At 42.2% G+C, this 22,781-nt stretch overlaps 1 protein-coding gene across 1 annotated transcript in view; it reads right to left on the minus strand.

Moving 5' to 3' along the window:
• EXTL1 (exostosin like glycosyltransferase 1) overlaps positions 1 to 13,817 on the minus strand; it is a 56,473-nt gene extending 42,656 nt beyond the window's left edge. Inside the window, exon 1 of the mRNA XM_034413517.3 lies at positions 11,269 to 13,817. Within this exon, the coding sequence (XP_034269408.2) occupies positions 11,269 to 12,206 (938 nt within the window). The 5' untranslated portion in view covers positions 12,207 to 13,817. The remainder of the gene's footprint in view (positions 1 to 11,268) is intronic.
• Positions 13,818 to 22,781: the final 8,964 nt, after the last annotated feature.

Here is a 22,781-nt window from a genome sequence, read left to right on the forward strand (position 1 = left end):
AACTGCCTCTTGTACAGATGATCTTCAACTTACAACAGTTCATTTAGTGACCATTCAAAATTACAATCTATGTGACTTATGACTGTTTTTCACACTTATGACTGTTGCAGCATCCCCAATGATCACACAATCAAAATTAAAGATGCTTGGCAACCTGACTCATACTGATGATCATTGCAGTGTCCAGGGGTCATGTGATTCCCCTTTTGTGACCTTCTGAGAAGCAAAGTCAATGGGGAAATCCAGATTCACTTAACAACTGTGTTACTAACTTAACAATTGCAATTACTCACTTAACAACTGTGGCTAGAAAGGTCATAAAATGGGGCAAAATTCAGTTAACAAATATCTCGTTTAGCAGCAAAAAAATTTGGCTCAATTACGGTCATAAGGCGAGGACTATTGTAAGTTTGAACAAACGGTTGTAAGTCAAGGACTACCTGCAAGCACAATGAAGGCTCTTCAGCCTACAGAGTGGAAGCCAGCAGCAGCAGGTAAGACTATGAAAAGGAACACCTGTCATGGAGGGAGAGGGGAATGACATGGTAAATATTTAGGAGAGAATCACTTGGGTCACTTTGAATATGGTGATTTACAAGTGAATATTGGGCATAAGCTTAAAAATGAACGTCCAGACACGGTGGGGAGAAGTGTTGAAGTGCCAATCAGCAGCCAGGGGTATTTTTAAATCTTTGCACGCAACAAAATAGACACTGCTGTGGATCTGGCAGCTCTTTGATGACATGTGTGATGCATTCAAAAGCAGCATCTCCGTTCCTATTGCAGCCTCGGTGAGTATCTCGACTCTTGGCAAGAAGCTGGGTTCGTGCCTTCTTTGCAAGGATGCATCTTCGCTTTCTCTTGGGCCTTTCGTGCAAAGATACAGAGATATGAAAAAAATGCACCACCAGAAATGCTTCGGCTTAATGTCCTTCGATCTAAATCAAGATATGGATTTTTTTTATGTGCTTGTATCTTTCAATTTATATTGTCTTTACTTGTTTCCTAGTATGAATTGATAGCTTATTAGTAACCTTGACTATCACTAAGTGTTGTATCTTTTTATTCTTGATGAATGTATTTTATCCTCCTTATATACTGTACACTGAGAGCATATATACCAAAGACAAATTCCTTGTGTGTCCAATCGTACTTGGCCAATAAAGAATTCTATTCTATTCCTATTCCTATTCCTATTCCTATTCCTATTCCTATTCCTATTCCTATTCCTATTCCTATTTCTATTCCTATTCTATTCCTATTACATTCCATTCTTATTTCTATTCCCATTCCCATTCCCATTCCCATTCCCATTCCCATTCCCTTCCCTTCCCTTCCCTTCCCTTCCCTTCCCTTCCCATCCCATCCCATCCTATTCCTATTCCAATTCCTATTCCTATTCCATTCTTTTAAATTAATGAATTCATCTACTTTCTCAACATCCTTCCAGGGCCCCAGCAAAACGTTTTTCACACTATCAGTATTTCCAGGTGCAAACAAGATCCAGAGGAAGAGGGGGAGGGAAATGCCCCCCATATGAGGAAACAACTGAATCGTTCCAGGACTAAAGTGGAGTCCTGATTGATTTATTTTTTTAATTTGTGTCTTGCTTTTTCTCCATGGATTTCATTTTGCACCTGCAGATGTCTCTCTGCTGCAGCCCACATTTATCTTCATTAAAACATTGTCTGGCTTCACACATTAGGCTAAGTCGAGGCATTCTGCTTAACATGGTGTTTCTCAAACCGGGCAACTTTTAAGATGTATGGACTTCAACTCCAGAATTCCCCATCCGACAAGCATTAGTTTAACACAAGGGTAAGCAACCTGCGGCTCTGGAGCCACATGTGGCTCTTTGGGCCCTCTGCTGTGGCTCCCTGTCACACTTTTTTCACACTTACGACCATTGCAGCATCCCCCATGGTCACAAGATTAAAATTCAAATGGTTGGCAACTGACTCACATTTATGACTCTGCAGTGTCCTGGAGTTATGAGATCAGCTTTTGCAATTTTCCAACAAGCAAAATCAATGGACGAGCTAGAGTCACTTAACAACCGTGTTACTAACTTAACAATTGCAATGATTCACTTAACAACCATTGCAAGAAAGGTTGTAAAATGGGGTGCAGACTCACTTAATGAATGTTTCACTTAGCAACATAAATGATGGGCCTAACTGTGGTCATAACTCAAGGACTACCTGTACTTGGCCAAAACTGAAAATATAGGAGATCCCTTCCTGTCTGATATGCTACATAACATGGGACGATGCTAAATGCACCCAAGATCATTCGTCATAAGCCAGCAGATTCCTGCTGGCTGAGCGGCGCTGCCCAAAAGTCCTCATTGTTGGTTGTGTTGTGGCTCCGTTACCTGAGCCTGTGTCATCGGCAGGAGAGGACTCCGAGAGTGAAGGAGAGGAGTTGGCAAGGCCTCCCTCTCCAGGATCCTCCTCTTTGGCAATGCCTTTGGTGTCCGCCGAAGGTCAAGAGATAGGGCCGGGGCCAAGCACATCCACGCAGCCACAGGTGGACAGAGATGAGAGTAATGAGTCTTGGCTGGATCCTCGGCAGCATCGCAGAGATAAGCGCGCGCAACAGAAGAAAAGGCGTGCCCGAGATTAGGCTGAGTCACTGGACCACACCCCACAGGGTATAAAAGGGAGCATGGTGGCCAGTCAAACCTTGTGACGAACAAAGCTGAAAGCTTCCACGCCACTCTGCATTGCCGGACTTTTGCTATAGACTTTGCTGGATTATCTTTGGATTTAATTCACTCTGTAATTATTGAACATTTTACTTTGATGTACTAGAAGCGGAGAGAAGTTATCTCTTCCCTTCGTGAGTAATAAACTCTTGGCAGGCAGCCATTAGGTTGCTGCCAAGTTCCGTTATCATAAGGAAAAGGATTTTGTCGGCTGGTTTGGTTTTTAACTCTTGGACGTCTGTTGGTGTGTGTGCGTGTGAAACGGGGACAGAACAGGCTGTAAGAAGCCACGCAATTGGGAACCTTGCTGGGAGCAAGTCCTGGGCCGTGTGACACTGCATTTGCAGCCTCAGACCCAGCAAGGGAAGGGATCTCTCACATTCACTGTGCACAAGTAGCAAAAGTTGAATTTGGCAGCTTTTCTCTGCTGTTCTAAACCGAGGCATGCTCTCATCTGGCTGGTTTCACACTCCATGGGAGATCCCAAAAAATAAAGCTTAGCTTGCAAATTAACTGACTGCAGCCTCTTTGGCCAGGCAAACCCAAGGAAAAAGAAGGCAAAGGAATCAGAGAAGGGGTTTCCCCCACAAATGATTAATAGTGCAAATCTATCTATGTACTCAGGCTTCAGTGTAATCTATGGGTTCACACTCCAGGGTGAGCCATGATTTGCTCAACCGTGTCTTATCAAATAAATTACAATGGGGCAGCTTTATTCAAAATAAACAACGAGGAGTTTTTGTGGCAAAGGATGGGACTGGAGGGCTGCAATCACAGGGTTCAGATATATTCCACCTGCTCTATTTTCACAAATGTAGCTAGAATTTCACGGAGCAAGAGCTAAATTTTCCTTCAACAGGTTTTGGAGGGAAAAATCTGGGAAAAACTAATTCACTTGAATCACAATTTTTTCAGCAGTTTCAAATGATCAATAATCAGTATATCTATAGATGGATTCTGATTCGGCAAACCGATTTGCACCATAATGAGAACTAGGAACTTGCTCTTATTCAAATTAGTACATTGTCACTTTATGGAAAACAACTTGATTTAAGAATCTGATTCAAGGGTGACAATTTATACTGATGCAAGTTTTTTATTATTATTATTATTTTGCAAGATTATTGTTTTTCACCATTATGGCTACAACTACCATTTTTATTCAAGTGTTAAATGTCCCCTTATAAAGTTGCCTTGCATAGTTTATGGTCAGAGGGAAAATAGTAAAAGCTTTATTCCAGTTATTTATTAGTTCTTCTCGGAACAATCGTCCCCTCTCCAAAGCAAAACAGAAGAAACCCAAATTAAGCAAAATCTATACCCATAAATTGGACATAATTAAATAGATGGATGGGGAAAATATTTACATTTATATGCCCTTACAGAAATTCAACAGCAAAAACAAAAAAAAGGCAGATTTAAGGTCTTAAATATCAGAAATAAAGAAACCAAATAAACATTGATTGGAAAACAGTTTCACAATCATTGGTCCATCGTGTAGAAAACGGATTGAAAATCTCAAGTCTATAAAACAAATTGCACACTGCATATCTTCCGGGGACTTAGAGAAACAACTGAAGTATATTTAAAGTGAGATAAAATCAAGAGTTTTCAGGCAGAGTTGGACTTGCCTTAATTGTTCAAATAAAAGGCGAAAGATATATGTATGAGTTAGTTTCACCCAAGAGAACTGGTCATGCATACCAACATTTATTACCGTTGTGAAATTCAGTATAATATAAAGTTCCTTGTTTTTTAAGTTAAGACCATATTGCTCAACTCTGCTCCTGGTTTTCTTGCAAACTTTAAGAAAAAAATATATGACATAATGAGAAACTACAAAACGCAAAATGAGAAGCTACAAAATGCAAAGGAAGAAATTACAGTTTAAATTCCAACTCCAGCCCTGGACTGAAGACCATAAAATAATCTTAGAGTTACAACCAGTTGCTTAATGATTGTTCAAAATTACAATGGACCTACTTATGACACAGATTCCAAATTAATACAGCTGCTTGCTCCTCCCCCAGTCACGTCACTGAAACCAGACTGCATTTTTGGCCTTTTTATTTATTTATTTGTATCCTGCCTTTATTATTTTCACAAATAGGCAGCCAATATATGCAACACACCTTCCTCCTATTTTCCCCACAACAACCACCCTGAGAGGTCGATAGGACTGAGAGATAGTGACTGGCCCAAAGTTACCCTTTCATGGCTAAAGCGGGACTTGAACTCACAGTCTCCTGTTTTCTAGCCTGGTGCCTTAATCACTAGACCAAACTGGCTCTTCATTAGACCGTTTGCACATCTCGTGGTCACGTGACTCTAATTTGCAACTTTTTTTTTTTTGCCAGAAACTGTCTTTTACGTCTGGTAAATCAGAGGTGCTATTCAGCAGGTTCTGACCAGTTCTGGAGAACCTGTAGCGGAAATTTTGAGTAGTTCGGAGAACCGGTAAATACCTGGCCCCGCCTCCATCTATTCTCTGCCTCCCGAGTCCCAGTTGATTGGGAGGATATGGGGATTTTGCAGTAACCTTCCCCTGGAATGGGGAGGGAATGGAGATTTTACATTATCCTTCCCCTGCCACGCCTACCAAGCCTCCCCCACCAAGCCACCCCTACAGAACCGGTAGTAAAAAAATTTGAATCCCACCACTGGTCTGGTTCCTGGCAAAAGAACAACCATTACGGATAATGGATTAATTTAACAGCTTTGAGGTTCACATAAAGCCTATGCCATTCGCTTATGGCTGCCACAAAAAAAGGTCATAAAATCAGGGACACATGGCGACCTGTTTAACAACTGGCATAACTTGCAACCATAATTCTTGATTCAACTATGGTCATAAGTCAAGGACTACCTGCATGTTGTGACTTAGGCTCACTTAGTCATTACAGGACACAATTGGTCTCAAACAAAACTATTTTATTATAACAGCTGAGAATTACTTCATTCCCAGCTTAGTCCAAATTAATTCCAAAACAAGTCCTTCAGAAAAAGTCCTTCTGAAGGACTTTTACCACAAACCTTTATCTTCTTTGACACCCTGCCAAAGGCCTTTCTTGGCAAAGTCCCACGAAGTTCAGAAATAAGAGACACCGACTGGAAAACAGATTTAGCAACGTTGCTTTCCTACAAAGAGCCCAAGAGCCTTTGCTGCTCTTTTTTTTTTAAAAAAAAATTGATTTATATGCCGCCCTTCTCGAGAGACTCAGGGCGGTTTACAATGCGTTAAGCAATAGTCTTTTAAGCCTTATGGGAGGGGCCAATCATCTCCTGGCCTTACTCCTGAGTCGCCCTTTTTGCTTCAGCTGCTCTTGCCTTCTGGCAGCTCTGCGCATGCGCGCACTAGAAACAGGGTCCTCCTGTTTCTCTGCCTCTCTGCTATCCGCCTCTGGAGGCTCCGGAGTCTGCACATCACTCTTAGATGGCCCTGGTCCCATCTCTGCCTCTGACGCAGAGCCCTCGTTCCAGCTTTCTCCAGACTCCAGGACTGGCCCATGGTCCTCCCCAGCCTCCTCACTGTCTGACTCCACTGCTAGCTCTGCAGGCTGCTGGCAGACCACAACACTGCAATCTGATTGTTTTTCCAGTCTTGGGTTTCTAATTGGCATTTCAAATATGGTTTGATTGCTCTGAAGGAAGGAAGGGGAGTTTGATAGTCCCAGAACATTTCCAATAAGAAACAAAGTAGTACAGGGCAGCTCATGAAGGAGATATAGTATAAAAGTAATCCTTGTTCTAATAAATCCTGGTTTATGTGACAGAACCTGCCACAGCAGACCCATTCTCCCTTGCCTACATATATATTAAAATGACACACCAGTACGATGGTATCTACAAAGCAGAATAAGTCCCAAACAATATTTCAAACCCCAAAACCGTTTCTCCTCAGCTGCTTTTCCTTACCACATCAAAATTTTCATTTCTAGACTGTTATCCGAATCATAGAATGCAACCATTTTAAACACTCACAAAACAACACTTCTATAATATCGATCAATAGGAATAATGTAGAAGAATCATGCCCTGGATTTTTCTATTGTTTCAAAACTTTAAACACTATCTAAACCCACAGTGAGGCTGAAACTGAAATGTGGCATGACTGCATTCGCCCATTATGGTGAGCCAGATCATGGTTTATTTGGTTTTATCTCTGCATTTTGCACGAACTCAACCACAAATGGTTTCTATACCACAGTTTATGGCTTAAATACATTGTCTGAATCAAGCCAAAAGTGATTTATTCAACAGCTATGGATACCTAAACATAAATCTGGTATTCAAAGACTTTGTTATACCAATAGATAAACTGTAGTTTAACAAAATGGCTGAACCCTTTGTGTCCATATGACAAAACCAGCAAAGATCAAGCAAACTGAATCCCCACGTCTCTCACCTTTTTTTAAGCACATTTATGGAGATAAGATAGTTAACCTATCTGGCTCGGAGTCACAAGCAATGTTTGTGCTTGTGCCAACTGGCCCCTGAGATTGAGTTTTATCAAATGTGTATTGATGAAACCACTACAATACTCATTGCATTTTCTTTGAATTCTGGTAAGGATGAGTCACACACACTCACACAAGAAAATGGAAACTGATCTGGTTAGATTATCTGAGTTTTAATGAGGTGATGCCTGGAAAAAAAAAATCCCTCTGTATTTATTATCTTTCCCATCCAGAAAACTGAGCAGTGACATATTAAGGTGTCAAAGAAAAGGAAGATCAGGGAAATGACTCACCATCTGTTACTCTCCCCGAAACCAAAAATCATATTCTTTATCAGCACTGCAGAGCTCAAGATTTCTCAAGGTGAGAAGAAAAGATATAAAGCAACTTCCTTCCCTGATCCATCAAATATCCGCTGCTCACATCTGCTCTCCCACAGCATTTTTATGTACTACCTATCTAAGCGGAAGAATAGCACGGAGGAGATGCATTGCTATGCATATAAATATATACATGTCCAATCCATCTCCCTTCCCTCCCCCATCTTTTTACATTCCCTTTGTCTCATTTTCTGGACTGAAGACAATGGGGGGGGGGCAGATATTCTTTTGAGATGTTGAGTTTTGATTTATTGGCCCTTTTTTTCCTGCATTCGCCCCGCACTCTTTCTGTAAAGCAAATTAAAAGGGAGAGTTTTAATAAGTTTGGGGGAATACCACATGCACTGGGTCTGGAAAGAGACCTGTATGTTCAAAAATTTGTTTTCACAATCTGTAATAAATCCAGAAGTTCCTTCATAAATATCACTCAGGGGGAAAAAATCAGATACCTCTGGTCCTTGAAGTACAGGAATGTTATCTGAGAACTTCATAATAATGGTGCACAGATATATAGACACACATACTAATGCCTATGGTAAACTGGTGGCCAGAAAGTCACCAGGCTAGAAACCAGGAGACAAGTGAGTTCTAGTCCTACCTTAGCCAAGAAAGTCTGCAGTGTGACTTTGGGCCAATCACCAGAAGACTGTAAGTTCTAGTCCCGCCTTAGGCATGAAAACCAGCTGGGGGACTTTGGGCCAATCACTGTCTCTCAGCCCAACCACCTCACAGGGTTGTTGTAGAGGGAAAAATAGGAGGAGGAAAGACTGTTAGTCACCTTGGAGCTATTTATACAAATTATGAAGGTAGAGTATAAACAAATAATGAAATGTTGAAGGATGTGGAGGAAGCATGGGGAAAATATATATTTTCCTGTGCGAGCTGCACTGGCTCCCAGTGGTCTTCCGGGTGCGATTCAAGGTGCTGGTTACCACCTTTAAAGCGCTCCATGGCATACGACCCGGGTACCTTCGAGACCGACTTCTGCCACCAATAGCCTCCCACCGGCCAGTCCGCTCCCAGAGAGGGTCTCCTCAGGGTGCCATCGGCCAAGTTATGTCGGCTGGCGACACCCAGGGGGAGGGCCTTCTCTATAGGAGCCCCTGCCCTGTGGAATGAACTGCCCCCGGAAATGCGTAAGATCTCCGACCTCCGTGTATTTCGCTGTGCCCTCAAGACCCTGCTGTTCCGCCAGGCTGGGCTATCAATGTAATGATTTTAAATTAGGTGTTTTAAATTTGGGGTTTTTTAAATTTGAGCCGAAACTATTTAATAATTTTAATTATTTTTAATTGATGTTTGTCTTTGTGCTTTTAATAGGCTGTACACTGCCCTGAGTCCTCCGGGAGAAGGGCGTTATAGAAATAAAATTATTATTATTATTATTATTATTATTATTATTATTATTATTATTATTATTATTATTATTATTAAATCTTTAGTGAGATTCACAGCCTTTGAGGCTGGTTAATAGCTCAGCAGCTCGAGTCCTAACCAAGAACCTAGGAACTGTTAAGGTATCGTTGGAGGATGTAAGCTGTTCCGAGTAAGGTGGTTTTTTTGTAGAGTCAAAATGTTCAAGTCCAGCAAATTTAGAATTTCTAAATAGCGGGGTAGCCCTTTGATTATATACAGTATAATAAAGCCAGGGAACAATTGTCTTTCCAACACAACAATTTGCTTTTCTGTCACTTGAAAACCGTCTCTGTTTGCCAGAAGATGGTGTATTTATAGGACTGACTGACAAATGAGGAAAAAATCAAATGCTTGGAACACCAAGAACTTAAAGCCATGCTGATATATTATTTTATGGGATTAAGCAGCAAAAAAAAGTATAAGAAATATTTCTAAAGCAGAATCTTAAGAGTGCGTTATCATATGCAAGTTATTGTCATATATTTCATCTAGAAAAAATAGAAAAAGGTGTCACGGAAGGACCCTTGAAGGATTTTTCCTTATCTATCAAAAGTAATCTATTTGCCCTCTATAAACATTCTTTAAAAAATATGAGATATATGGTTTCATCACTATCCTAATGACATGTTGATCAACCTTTCACACAAATATCTTGCACGTATTTATGTACTCAGGTTCAGCCTATACCCAAGGGTTAAGACAGGGTGGATTTACTTATGACCTTATCAACAGATGTGTGCCCTAACTTAATCAACAAATCCCTTCATTTTAGGCATGAAAAACTGGCTGGGTGACTTTGGGCCACTCACCATCCTTCCGCCCAACCCACCTGACAGGGTTGTTGTTCTGAGGAAAATAGGAGAAAAGGTATGTTTGCAGCCTTGAGTTATTTATACACAATAAATAAAGGCAGGATAAAAATAAAAAAAAATATATGCTAACTGAAAAAAATGAATTTGTGAAGACACACAATGATAAATAGAAGTCCAATGCCATTGTACCACTGTACCTTTGAAAAGTGGATAAATATTTCTTTAAAAACTAAAAAGAAGACTGTTCAAAAAAAATCAGGAGAAGGATAAACATGACTACATAAAAGAACCAATGAACTGTGAGCAACATTCTCCTCCCTTCTGAAAATAATTTGCAAGGTACGTCAATTTCAATAAATCAAATATGCAGATTAGTGGAAGATTATAAACCAGCTGCTGCCTCCAGAACTGAGCGTGAAACACTAATGCATGCATCTAACACGACTCTTTTATTACAGTGCTGTAAATGTCCCATGCAAGCTTAAAAGTCACACAGAAGTCTTCAGACTTAGTTGTTAGGGAATCCCAAGAGATAAAACAAAAGCAATGATTGCTTAGCTATCTCTACTGACCTTTAGTTTAGTTTAGATACCACAGAGGATAATGCATATTGCTTCAGCCCTACAAATCATGTGAAATACTGAGAAAAACCAACATTTGAATGCAGAAATACGGAGGCATCAAATCTCAAAAATAGGGGGGAGAAGAAATTAATTTCTTGTGTCTTGGTCTTTTATCCTACAAAAATGGACTTCAACAGCTTCAAAGGCAGGAGTCCTTATACCATCCTGGACAAGAAAAGATTGGGTAACAGTTTGTTCCATATAGTACATTATAAAGACTCCTGATGTGGACAAGGGATTGGACTAATGTTTCTCAACCTTGGCAACTTTAAGATGTGTGTACTTCAACTCCCAAAATTCCCCATCTTGGCAGGCTGGGGAATTCTGGGAGTTGAGATCCATATATCTTAAAGTTGCCAAGGTTGAGAAATATTGGGTCACTAGAAGTCCTCCAAAGTCCCTACTAGTCCTATGATTCATTATTTGGAGAGAAATATTCTACATACTCTCAAAGCCACTTTTCATTTGACATTTTCCAGGTCTGTTCTGAAAGTGAAAAAGACTAGGACAATTTAGCCCTATTAGTTTGAGCAAACATCCTAATGACACTCAAATCCAATTTATATAGGGGACATAAAACAAACAAGGTTTTCCACATATATCCCAGTTTTTAACTGTAGAATCTCTGTAGTATTTGCATTTTTTAAAAGGTGCCGATTCCTCTAATTTCTATAACCCAAGAACTAAAGTGATTAGAAACCCATCTGAGCTTGCCCTAAACATTTCAATACCTGAAGCTGAAAACTGCACTCTATGCTGTTATAACCTGGGGCAGAGTCAATTAAACAATAATGAACGATATTCAAAATTGAGTGCTTCACCATTTGCCTCCCTTTCATGAGGCATTTTGGAGAGGAAAAAGTGTCGACTTACTTTTCATACTCGATATTATCTTTGTCACATCGCTTGTCCTTGTGCTTCTCCCAGTCTTTCCCATGTTTACATGTGGTCAGAGAAATAATATCTTTACCATTATGGATATGGCGGAGAGCATTCCTGGTGTCGGAACCAATGCCGGTCAGGTATCTCTTCCCTTTAAAAACCAAGAGATACTTTTTCTTGGGTGGGAGAGCAGCCTTGTATAACCAGCCTCTTTCCCCACCTTTCTGAGGATGCTCCTTCGAAAACAAAGGGATGGAGATATCAAAACCAGGCCGAAAGTTCTCGACATAAAAACTGGCTTTGGCCAGGATAGCCTGTCCAATGTCAAAGCCCAAGTCTTCGGTGTAATTAGGCCACGTGCCAGAATACAGGTTAAATATGAGATGGTTTTGTCCGTCATTCCAAAGCCGGAAACTTTGGATTTTCTCGTTGATGTTATGGACATATTGTATTGAGAGATGGTCCCTATCCAATGTGTCAATGTTTAGAACAAACAGGCAGGCTTCCTCAGGATTGGAAGTGTAATAACGTGACCCTTCAATGGAGCTGATGATTTTGAGGTAACTTTCGGATACAAGATCCCCTCCTTCCAGGGGGTAAACAAAGACTTTGAACCCGTGTTCCCTACATTTAGAAAAATCAAAGCAAGTCTCCATACGGCACCTGCTGTTCTTGTAAACGCTCAACTTCAGCTGCTGCCAGCTTTGGGGAGATTCATCACTGTGGCCCCTTTCATTGCTCTGGAGCTCCTCAGAATCTGCAAAGTTCTTGAGAAGAAACTCGTCGGCCCAAGGAGGCCAGGTCTTTAAGACTTCAGCTTTTTTGCTGGAGAAAAAGGGAAAGTGTCTTATTTGGTCTCCTCCAAGCAAAACAAGCAGAAGCCACGTGGCCAAGAGAGTCACGAACAGGTATTTTTTCTTGGCCTGCATGGGTTCATGCAGAACCCACCAAATCCTTATTTAGAAAGGAAATCAATCAGCTCGATACAGCAATCCAGAAAGTGAATTATTCAGGCACAAGGGGGAATTAAATTCGTTGGAGAGAAACAGGAGAAATGGGAGTCTAGAATGCTGCAGAGGGGACTTTCTAAGGGTCCAATTTCTCTCCCCATTTTAGGATATACCCTAGCTTTGAAATTCACCACGCCACCGTTTTTCACGTTAAGAGTTGATTTGGTGGCTTCTTCAGTTCCAACAATTTGGTGTGGTTCTGAACCACCCCAGTCTTTATCTTCTATATAATCTTCACTTCGTATTTATTTCAGGCTGGGTAAACAGCCTGAGTTTGATTACGGGGTGTTTTTCTTTCTCTTTACTACTTCCTGGTGTTTTTCTTTTTAAATCTTTGGTGACTGCCCTATCTTTTTCCCCTGAGATTTAAAAAAATAAATAAATCTGTGTCATCTTATCAACTCACCCTTCCAGTTTGTGACTATATTGGGTTCTTCTTTTGTTCTGCTATCTGATTTGGCCTGGCACAGCCCTATTCCCTTATCACACTCCTCTAGGGGACGAGCAGACAATCCAACAAGTAACAGATAAAAGTCTCACGGGATACTAGATCCTTAACAGATCCTTCATGGAGAATCTACCTTTCTTGCACTCAGAAAATTGGTTTGAATCCTACTTTTTGTTTTTTTGCTTCAAAAGAACAGTGACTGTTTTCTGCTCTTGGGAAAAAAAGGCAAAGAAACACTTGCAGTCCCAAATTTCTTAGATTCTTGGCACTGCGGTGCTGTCCGATGAGACATTTCTCTGCTCCCGAAGAAATAAACTCAAATCTTCATCCACCAAGTCAAGCCAAGCCAAGTTTTTTTTCCCCCCCTGCGGTTTTCCTTTGTTTTATTAATATAACTTATTCTTTGAAGATAGGACTTTCAACAAGTTTTAACTCTCAACCTTCCCAGAAGCCTTCCCCCGTTGATTTTTATTTTTTTTCCCCATCACCTGCGCTTCTTTTTGGGACCCAGTTAATTCGCTCCTGGAAGTCACCAACCTTTCTCTCAAACCGCTGTCCGGAGGGGGGTGGGTGGGTGGCAGGTTTTTAATTATCTTTTTTTCCCCCCAACCCGCTTATCACTTTTCTCTCTTTGGCCGGAAAACTGGGGCTTTCGGCGCTTTGATGCTCGTCCTTGGATCGTCCGGTTCTTCCGAGGCTCCGAGACCCCGTTTACCCCGAGAAGAGGGAATCAATCCGGCGGGAATCCCAGGGCAACGGCACCGCAGTGCCCTTAGCGCACCTTAAAAGCTTTTCCCGTTCGCCCTGCCTTCCTTCCTTCCTTCTCAGTCCATTATATTCCGCATTATCCGAGCTCCCCGGCTTCCTTGCAACCACCAATAACCTGGGCAAGCGGCAACCCCTCCGCCTTTCTCCGCCGTCCCGTCTCTCCGCCGCCCGTCAATCACGGGCATTGCGCGTCGCCGGTCCAGCTCCGGCTCTCCATCGCCGCTTCTGCCTCCTCGCCCGCCTTCGCAACTCTACGCGCAGCGTTCCGCTTCCACCTTCACAACATTCCACCCGGCCCCGCCCCGCTCTCTTCTGATTCGTCCCCGGCCCCCTCCAAGGGCGTGGCCGCTGCCTAACTCTTTCCTCGCCAAGGGGGAGAGGGAAGGTTGCTCATTGGCTCCTTCCTGCCGCGCCCTGTCCGGGATGCTGGTCCACGTGGGGAAAATTGGAGCGCCGCGTTGGGTGCCAAGGCTTCTCTCTCCGGGGGTGGATGGGAGGAATTCTTGTCTCGAACTCCGGAGGGCCGCTGAGAGTCAGTCAGGGTGGGTTAACTTTGGATCAAGCATGAGCGTCCCAGATGGAATGGGTTGCTAACCTAGTTGGGGGGTTTTTTTGGGGGGGGGAGGGGAGCAACAGTTGTCCCATGGGACAAAGAGAATAGAATGAGCTGGAAGGGACCTCGAGAGGTTTCTAGTCCAGCCCAGTGGTGGGTTCCTCCTGGTTTAGTCCGGTTCGGCCGAGTCGGTAGCAGTCACCGAACCGGTTCTCCCCCCCCTCCTACCCCCCCACCCACGTTATTCTTATCTTTTATTTGGTCCCACCCCCAATCTATTGCTGCCTCCTGAGTCCCAGCTGATGGCTAGAGGGAAAAAAACTGTTTAAACTCTTTGCCCCTGGCCTTCAAAGAGCTGTCCTACAGCTGATCAGTGTTAAAAGCAAACAAATGAGTTGGGTCCTAAGTGCGAGGACTGGTCGTAAGTGCGAGGACCTTCCAGAAATGACTAACCAGCTAGCCATGCCCACGTAGTTGATATGACCTCTAAGCCACACCCACAAAATAAGCCACGCCCACAGAACCGGTAGTAAAAAAATTTAGAACCCACCCCTGGTCCAGCCCCCTGCTTAAGCAGGAGAACCAGGGGTTCTATTCAGCAGGTTCTGGAGAATCGGTAGTGGAAATTTTGAGTAGTTCGGAGAACCACTAGCCTGGATAGGTGGCTAGGACGCTGAGCTTGTCGATCAGAAAGATTGGCGGTTCGGCGGTTCGAATCCCTAGTATAGGTGAAGAAGGAAGTTGGACTAGATGACCTCCAAGATCCCTCCAACTCTGTTACTGTTATTATTCAACCAGCAAATGCCACCTCTGGCTGGCCCCAGAGTGGGGAGGGAATGGAGATTTTGCAATATCCTTCCCCCAGAAGTGGGGAGGGAATGGGGATTTTGCAGTATCGTTCCCCTGCCATACTTACCAAGCTATGCCCACCAAGCCACACCCACAGAACCAGTAGTAAAAAAAAAAATTCGAATTCCACCACTGTGGAGAAGCTATACCATTTCAGATAAGTACTCTCTTCTTAAAAACCTCCAGTGATGGAGTTACACCCACAACTTCTGAAGTTGTGTTCCATTGGTTAATTGTCCTCATTGTTTGGAAGTTTCTCCTTAATTCCAACTTGCTTCTCTCTTTGATTAGTTTCCAATCATTATTTCTTGTCCTGCCATCTGGTGCTTAGGCGAATAATTTGACCCCCCCTCTTCTTTGTGGCAGCCCCTCAAATACTGGAATACTGCTATAATAATGTCCACCCCTAATTCTTTTCTCACTAGCCAAACCCAAATCCTGCAGCTGTTCTTCATATGTTTTAGTCTCCAGGCCTTTGATTACCTTAGTTGCTCTTCTCTGAACTTTTTACAAAGTCTTAACATCTTTTTTTGTAATATGGTGACTAAAATTGATTGCAATATTCCAGATGTGAAATTGCTAGGGTTTTATAAAGCGGTACTAATGCTTCATGTCATCTTGATTCACCACCAGGTTCAAATTATCTTATTTAGGGCACAGGATGTAAAGATCCACCTCTCGGCAGGCTCTAGTGCTGGGAAAGATGAATGTAAAGAGACGACCAGCAGCAAGGTAGAAGGTTATAGTTATTTATTTATTTTATTTATTTATTTGTCAAGAACGTATTTAGGTAATAAGTATAAACATGGTTTGGATGCATAAAATAGATACAAATAGAGGAAATATTAGGACAGGGACAGTAGGCACCTTGGTGCGCTTATGCAGGTCCCTTACAAACCTCTTAGGAATGGGGTGAGGTCAACAGTCTTAGGTTAAAATTTTGGGGGTTTGGGGATGAAACCAAAGAGTCAGGTAGTGCATTCCAGGCATTGACCCCTCTGTTGCTGAAGTCATATTTTCTTCAATCGAGTTTGGAGCAATTCACTTTAAGTTTGTATCTGTTGTATGCTCGGGTATTGTTGTGGTTGAAGCTGAAGTAGTCATTGACAGGTAAGGACATTGTAACAGAGGATTTTATGAGCTACACTTAGGTCATACCAAAGGCGATGTAGTTCTAAGTTTTCGAAGCCCAGAATATCTTTTTTAGATATTTCTATTTTTTTATTTTTTATGTTTCTACTATTTTTATAATAATAATGGACTCCAGAGCATGATAGAGGACAGGAAGGCCTGGAGGAACCTTGTCCATGGGGTCGCGATGGGTTGGACACGACTTCGCAACTAACAACAACAACAACAATTTTTATAGTCTTTCTTGACTATTAGCTTTTTGTTTAATTTTTACTTTTATAAAACTTTATGATGCACACATGTGTATGTATGTGGCCCTACTACATGTTGGAGTAGGGACACACACACACAAAGACAAAAAAGGGCCCACATTGGGAACCAATGGTCTAGATCAGGGGTGTCAGACTCAAGACCTGGGGGCTGGATTCGGCCCACGAGGTGCTTAGATCTGGCCCATGTGGCTGCCCTGGAAATAGCGAAGGACCGGCCTGCGGTGCCTCTGCCAGTGAAAACAGCTTGGGAGGATCATGCACAGCCCTCCCGAGCTTCGTTTTCGCTGGCAGAGGGTTGCAGGAGGCTGTTGCAGCCGAAAACAGAGCTCGGGAGCCCTCTTTCGCTGGCAGAGCTCTTGTGCCACCACAGGTGCCTCTGACATGAGTGATGTCGAGCTGGCCACGCCCACACAGGCCACGCCCACACAGCCCCCCCCCCCCAGGTCAAACACAACCTTGATGCAGCCCTCAATGAAATCGCATCTGACACCCCTGGGCTAGATAATTCCAAACCTATCTTGATAATTGTGCCGTTCCCTACCTACCCCTGAGTACTTCCATCATTCCAACCTGAAGTAGGACCACTACTTTTACAAACCCTGCTTTTTTTTGGAAAAGAATAGGGCAAGACTTTGTTGGGAGTACCTATCATAGTAAACTTTGCTTCTGACTCAGCATTGCATAGGATGCCTTTAAAATCTTGATGTTAAATTGAAAAGCTATGGGTTGCTTAGAGGTTTGTTTGTTGAGAAATTATACATGGCTTGATTGATCAAAGCTAAGCCATGTTTGATTCCCATAATCAGCTACTGAGAGGTGGTTTCTAACCAGTGGTGGGTTTCCAATTTTTTTATTACCAGTTCTGTGGGGGTGGTTTGGTGGGGGTGGCATGGCTTGATGGGCGTGGCTTGGTGGGCATGGCAGGGGAAGGATACTGTAAAATCTCCATTCCCTCCAAGGGAAAGATACTGCAAAATCCCCATTTCCTCCCTATCAGCTGGGACTCGGGAGGCAGAGAATAGATGTGGGTGGGGCCAGTCAGAGGTGTATTTACCGGTTCTGAACTGGTCAAAACCTGCTGAATAGCACCTCTGGTTTTGACCCACTAGAGCAAATGGCTGGAGTTTGATCACTTATCTCTGTTTCTGTTGGTCTTCCTTACCTGCTTATTGCTAGTTAGATGAGCTATACTTAATATTAAAGGCAAAGTTGAAATATTATTCAATTTTCTGCTCTTTCCTCTTCTTCGTTATCTACTTTGGATAAAAATGAGTTTTTCTATCCTCATGTACTTCTTAATAAGCCTCATTTTTGCTCCAAAATATACTAATTGTCTGCCTGTATCCAAGAAAACTATTTTAAGAGAATATTTAACTTGGTTAATGGGATGTTCTCCATTTGCATACTTTCTATTCTTTCAGCACCCTGCTTATGCTCAGGAACACATCCTGTTAACAAGAGCTCCTGCTGAATTAAAATCAAACCGTGATAAACCAAATCTAAACTGCGTCTTTCCAGAGTAGGTAAGACTAACAATGCTGTTTCTATTCTGCATCTTGAAGGACAGATACAGAACTTCCAATAGCAATAGCGCTTAGATTTATATACCCAGTTTCCCCCAAAATAAGACATCCCCTGATAATAAGCCCAATCAGGCTTTTGAGCGCATGGCAATAAGGCCAAGCGCTTATTTCAGGGTTCAAAAAAATATAAGAAACATGGTAACAATAGCATTTTTTTACAACCTCTTCGCGGAAGAGGTTGTAGAAAAAATGGTTTTAAAAGTAAAAAAAAAAATTGGCCACGCCCACCCAGTCACATTACGCCACCACCACCAAACCACACCCACTGAACCGGTAGTAACAAATTTTAGATTTCACCACTGCCCACATGGTGAATTCTTTGCCTGTGCAATTGACCATGCTGGTGTTTCAACTACATTTGACTTATGACTGTAATTGAGCCCAAAATTACAGTCGTAAATTGTAATGGTCATTAAACATGTCGCTACGTGACCGGGTCCCATCTTACAACATAAATTTTGGTTTCTGGCAGAAAACTTAAATTATGAACATGTGACTGTGGGACACAGCAAATGGCTGTAAATGTGGGCCAGTTGCCAAGTGCCCCAAATGTGATCACATGATCGGAGAGTGGGGTGGGTGGGCGGCTATCAGAACTTTGAAATCAGGTTGTAAATAGCTCTGGGGAGGTCCATCCAGAACTTTGAACCATTGCTAAGCGACTGGTCATAAGTTGAGGACTACCTGTGCAATGGATAGGTATTGCCTCCTTTCAAGCTAGGAAGAGAACTATGGTGAAAAGGATAGCAGTTCCAAAGAAAAGTATCTCAAAGGATCATTTCATTGTGAGGGCTCATGCAGGGGTGAAATGCTCCCGGTTCGGACTGGATCGCCTGATCCGGTAGCGATGGCGGCGGGTGGTTCGGAGAACCAATAGCAAAAATCCCTGCGCCCCCCCCCCACCATGCCCAGCTGAGTCGCGCGATCATCAGAGGCTTTTTTTTTTTACTTTTCAAAGTATTTTTTCTACAACCTCTTCCGACAAAAAATGCTTTTAAAAGTTAAAAAAAAAAAGCCTCTGATGATCGTGCGGCTCAGCTGGGATCATCAGAGGCTTTTCAAAGCATTTTTTTCTGCAACCTCTTGGCTGAAGAGGTGGTAAAAAAATGCTTTGAAAAGTCTGACGATCCCAGCTGAGTTGCCTGATCAGCAGAGGCTTTTCAAAGCATTAGAAAAAATGCTTTGAAAAGTTAAAAAAAAAAAAAAGTTGGCCCGCCCACCCAGTCACATTACCCCCCACCCCATCAAGCCACGCCCACAGAACCGGTAGTAACAAATTTTAGATTTCACCCCTAGGCTCTTGCATTGTTCTTCTAGCACCTATTCAATGACAGGGGTGGGTTGGGCAGAAAGAAAGCAATATAGAATTGGCTCACCATTTGTATTAAACCATTGTTTGCTTAACTATGGTTTATTGAATAAACCCCAATTGGCTGGATTCATAGAATACATTTAGCTGTAAACCCTGGTTGGTAAACTCTGATGACTGAATGTGTGCATAGTATGCTCAAACAACAGTAAGGAAACTGCAGGATGGCTCAAGCGTTTTATTTATATCCCACTTTTATATGTTTATATATAAATAACTCGAGGAGGCAAACATACCTAATCCAGATACCGATTAACAGATGTAGGTCCCTTCCAACTAATCCAACCTCCCAAGCAGGAGATCCTACACCATTTCTGACAGATGGCAGTCCAGTCTCTTCTTGAAAGCTTCCAGTGATGAAGTTCCCACAACTTCTGAAAGCAACTTCTGTCCCATGGGTTGATTGTTCTCACTATCAGAAAAGTTCTCCTTATTTCCAGGTTGAATCTCTCCTTGATCAGTTTCCATCCATTATTCCTTGTCTGGCCTTCAGGTGCCTTGGAAAATAGCTTGACCCTTCTCCTCTCTGTGGCAGCCCCTCAAATATTGGAAGATTGCTATCATGTCTCCCCTGGTCCTTCTCTTCACTAGACTAGCCGTGCCCAGTTCCTGCAACCGTTCATCGTATGTTTTAGTCTCCAGTCCCCTAATCATCCTCGTTGCTCTTCTCTGCACTCTTTCTAGAGTCTCACAACAACCTTTTGAGGTGGGTTTGGCTGAGAGAGAATGACTGGCCTAAAGACACCCAGCTGTGCTAAGTCATGCTAAGGCAGAACTACAACTCACAGCCTCCCAGTTTCTAGCCTGGTGCTTTCACCACTAGATCATACTGAATTAGGCCAGAGGGATATTTTTCTCTCCCTGCAGATCTTCATAATGGGATCCCCGGACTGATCCCCCCAGCCACCTCCCATTTCCACTTTTGTTCATCGGAATCTCTCGGTTCTGCTCATAATCTGATAATTCCATTCTTTATGAGATCACAGCCTTTCACCATGGCAACACAATTGACCTGATTTGTAGGAAAGTTGCATGGCACATCCCTGCCAATTGGCAGCCTGCTGTTATCAAAACCAACACTCTCTGCGGCTTTAAAACTGACATTAAAATAAAGCTACAATTATTGAAAAAGGAAGGAAGGATGGGAGAGAAAAGGATTTGGGTGAGTGTGCCCCCCCCAATGGAGATAATTGATGAACAGGTTCTGGATTATGTTCATTAAAATAAAAGACCCCCTGTGCTACTAATTGGTGCAAATAAAATAAGAATTGAAGTCGGTGCATTTTCCTTCGCCTCTTGAACACTAAGAGAAGGGGAGAAATTGTATTTGCTAAACCTCATTTTTCCATTGAGAATCCTTTATGGAGGTTTAATCTGAAACCATCTGACATGCAGGAGAGAAGACCAATCAGTACCCTAAAACTGTGGTTTTCTCATCTGACTCCTGAGGTCTGCATTTAGGAACCCTTCCTTTTTCTCTAAACCTGAGTTTTCTCAACTTTGGCCACTTGGAAGATGCGGACTTCAATGGAAGACTTCCACTCCCAGAATTCTCCAGGAATTAAAAATTCCCAGAATTCTATTGGAGGCTATTGAAGTTGTCAAAGTTCAGAAACACTGTTCTAGAGTGTACAGGTAGTCCTCGACGCATGACCACAATGGAGCCCAACAAATTTCTGTTGCTAAGTGAAACATTGGTTAAGCGAATTTTGCCCCATTTTAACGACCTTTCGTTGCCACCATTGTTAAGGGAATCACTGCAATTGTTAAGGGGATCTGGGTTTCCCCATTGACTTCGCTTGTCAGAAAGTCGCAAAAGGTGATCACATGACCCCGGGACACTGCAGTCGTCGTAAATATGAATCAGTTGCCAAGCGTCTGAATTTTGATCACATGACAACGATTATTTTAGAATAGAATAACAGTTGGAAGGGACCATTGAAAATGAAAGCAGAATGGAATGGAATGGAATGGAATGGAATGGAATGGAATGGAATGGAATAGAATAGAATAGAATAGAATAGAATAGAATAGAATAGAATAGAATAGAATAGAATAGAATAGAATAAGAATTAGGATAGGATAGGATAGGATAGGATAGGATAGGATAGAAATAGAATGGAATGGAATGGAATGGAATAGAATAGAATTAGAATAGAATAAGAATTAGGATAGGATAGGATAGGATAGGATAGGATAGGATAGGATAGGATAGGATAGGATAGGATAGGATAGGATAGGATAGGATAAGATGATAAGATGAGATGAGATGAGATGATAAGATAAGATGATAAGATAAGATAGAAATAGAATAGATTAGAATAAGAATTAAGAGAATAGAATAGAATAGAATAGAATAGAATAGAATAGAATAGAATAGAATAGAATAGAATAGAATAGAATAGAATAGAATAGAATAGAATAGAATAGAATAGAATAGAATAACAGAGTTGGAAGAGACCTTGGAGGTCTTCTAGAACAACCCCCTGCTTAGGCAGGAAACCCTCCACCACTTCAGACAAATGGTTATCCAACATCTTCTTAAAAACTTCCAGGGTTGGAGCATTCACAACTTCTGGAGTGAAGTTGTCCTGCATATATACTGCAACGGTTGTGAAAAATGTACGGAAAATGGTCATAAGTCACTTTTTTCAGTGTCGTCGTAACTTTGAACAGTCACTAAATGAATTGTAAGTCGAAGACTATCTGTATTCAGGTAGTCCTCGACTTACAGCTATTCATTTAGCGACCATTCAAATTTACAACTACTGAAAAAATATGACTTATCATGGTCCTCGCACGTACGACCATTGCAGCATCCTCATGATCACCTGATCTAAATTCAGGCACCTGCAACCATCATATATTGATGATGGTTGCAGCATCCCAGAGTCCTGCAGTTGCCATTGGCGACCTTCCCAACTGGCTTCCAACAAGCATAGTCAGTGTGGGAAGCTGGATTTACTTAATGCATGATTCACTTAACTGCGGACCTTTTCTGCCACTGTTGTTAAGTGAATCATTGCAGTTCTTAAATTAGCACATTGGTTGTTAAGTGAATCTGGCTTCCCCGTTGACTTTGCTTGTCAGAAAGTCACAAAAGATTATCACATGACCCCCAACACTGCAGCCGTCATAAATAGGAACCAGTTGTCAAGCATCCAGATTTTGATCACATGATCATGGGGATGCTGCAACGGTCACAAGTGTGAACAATGGTCGTGTCACTTTTTTCAGTGCATTGCAACGTTGAATGGTCACTAAATGAACTGCTGTAAATCGAGGACTCCCTAACACGGATTTGGTTAACCTGCATTAAAATGTAAATAAAATTCGTTTTCCTTCAGTGCAATGAACTCAATTGTTCCTCAAGTCCTTAAAAACATTTTAACCCATCAGCAGGTTAAAAATTATACCGTATGCTTATACCGTATCTTTTCCACAATCGTGACCGGACTCTGGGGGTGTCCTAGGACAGGGGTCAGCAACCTGCGGCTCTGGAGTCGCATGTGGCTCTTTCA

Source organism: Pantherophis guttatus, chromosome 10 (assembly GCF_059756535.1).
Source record: "Pantherophis guttatus breed Tessera chromosome 10, ASM5975653v1, whole genome shotgun sequence".
In the NCBI taxonomy this organism is placed as follows: Eukaryota; Metazoa; Chordata; class Lepidosauria; order Squamata; family Colubridae; genus Pantherophis; species Pantherophis guttatus.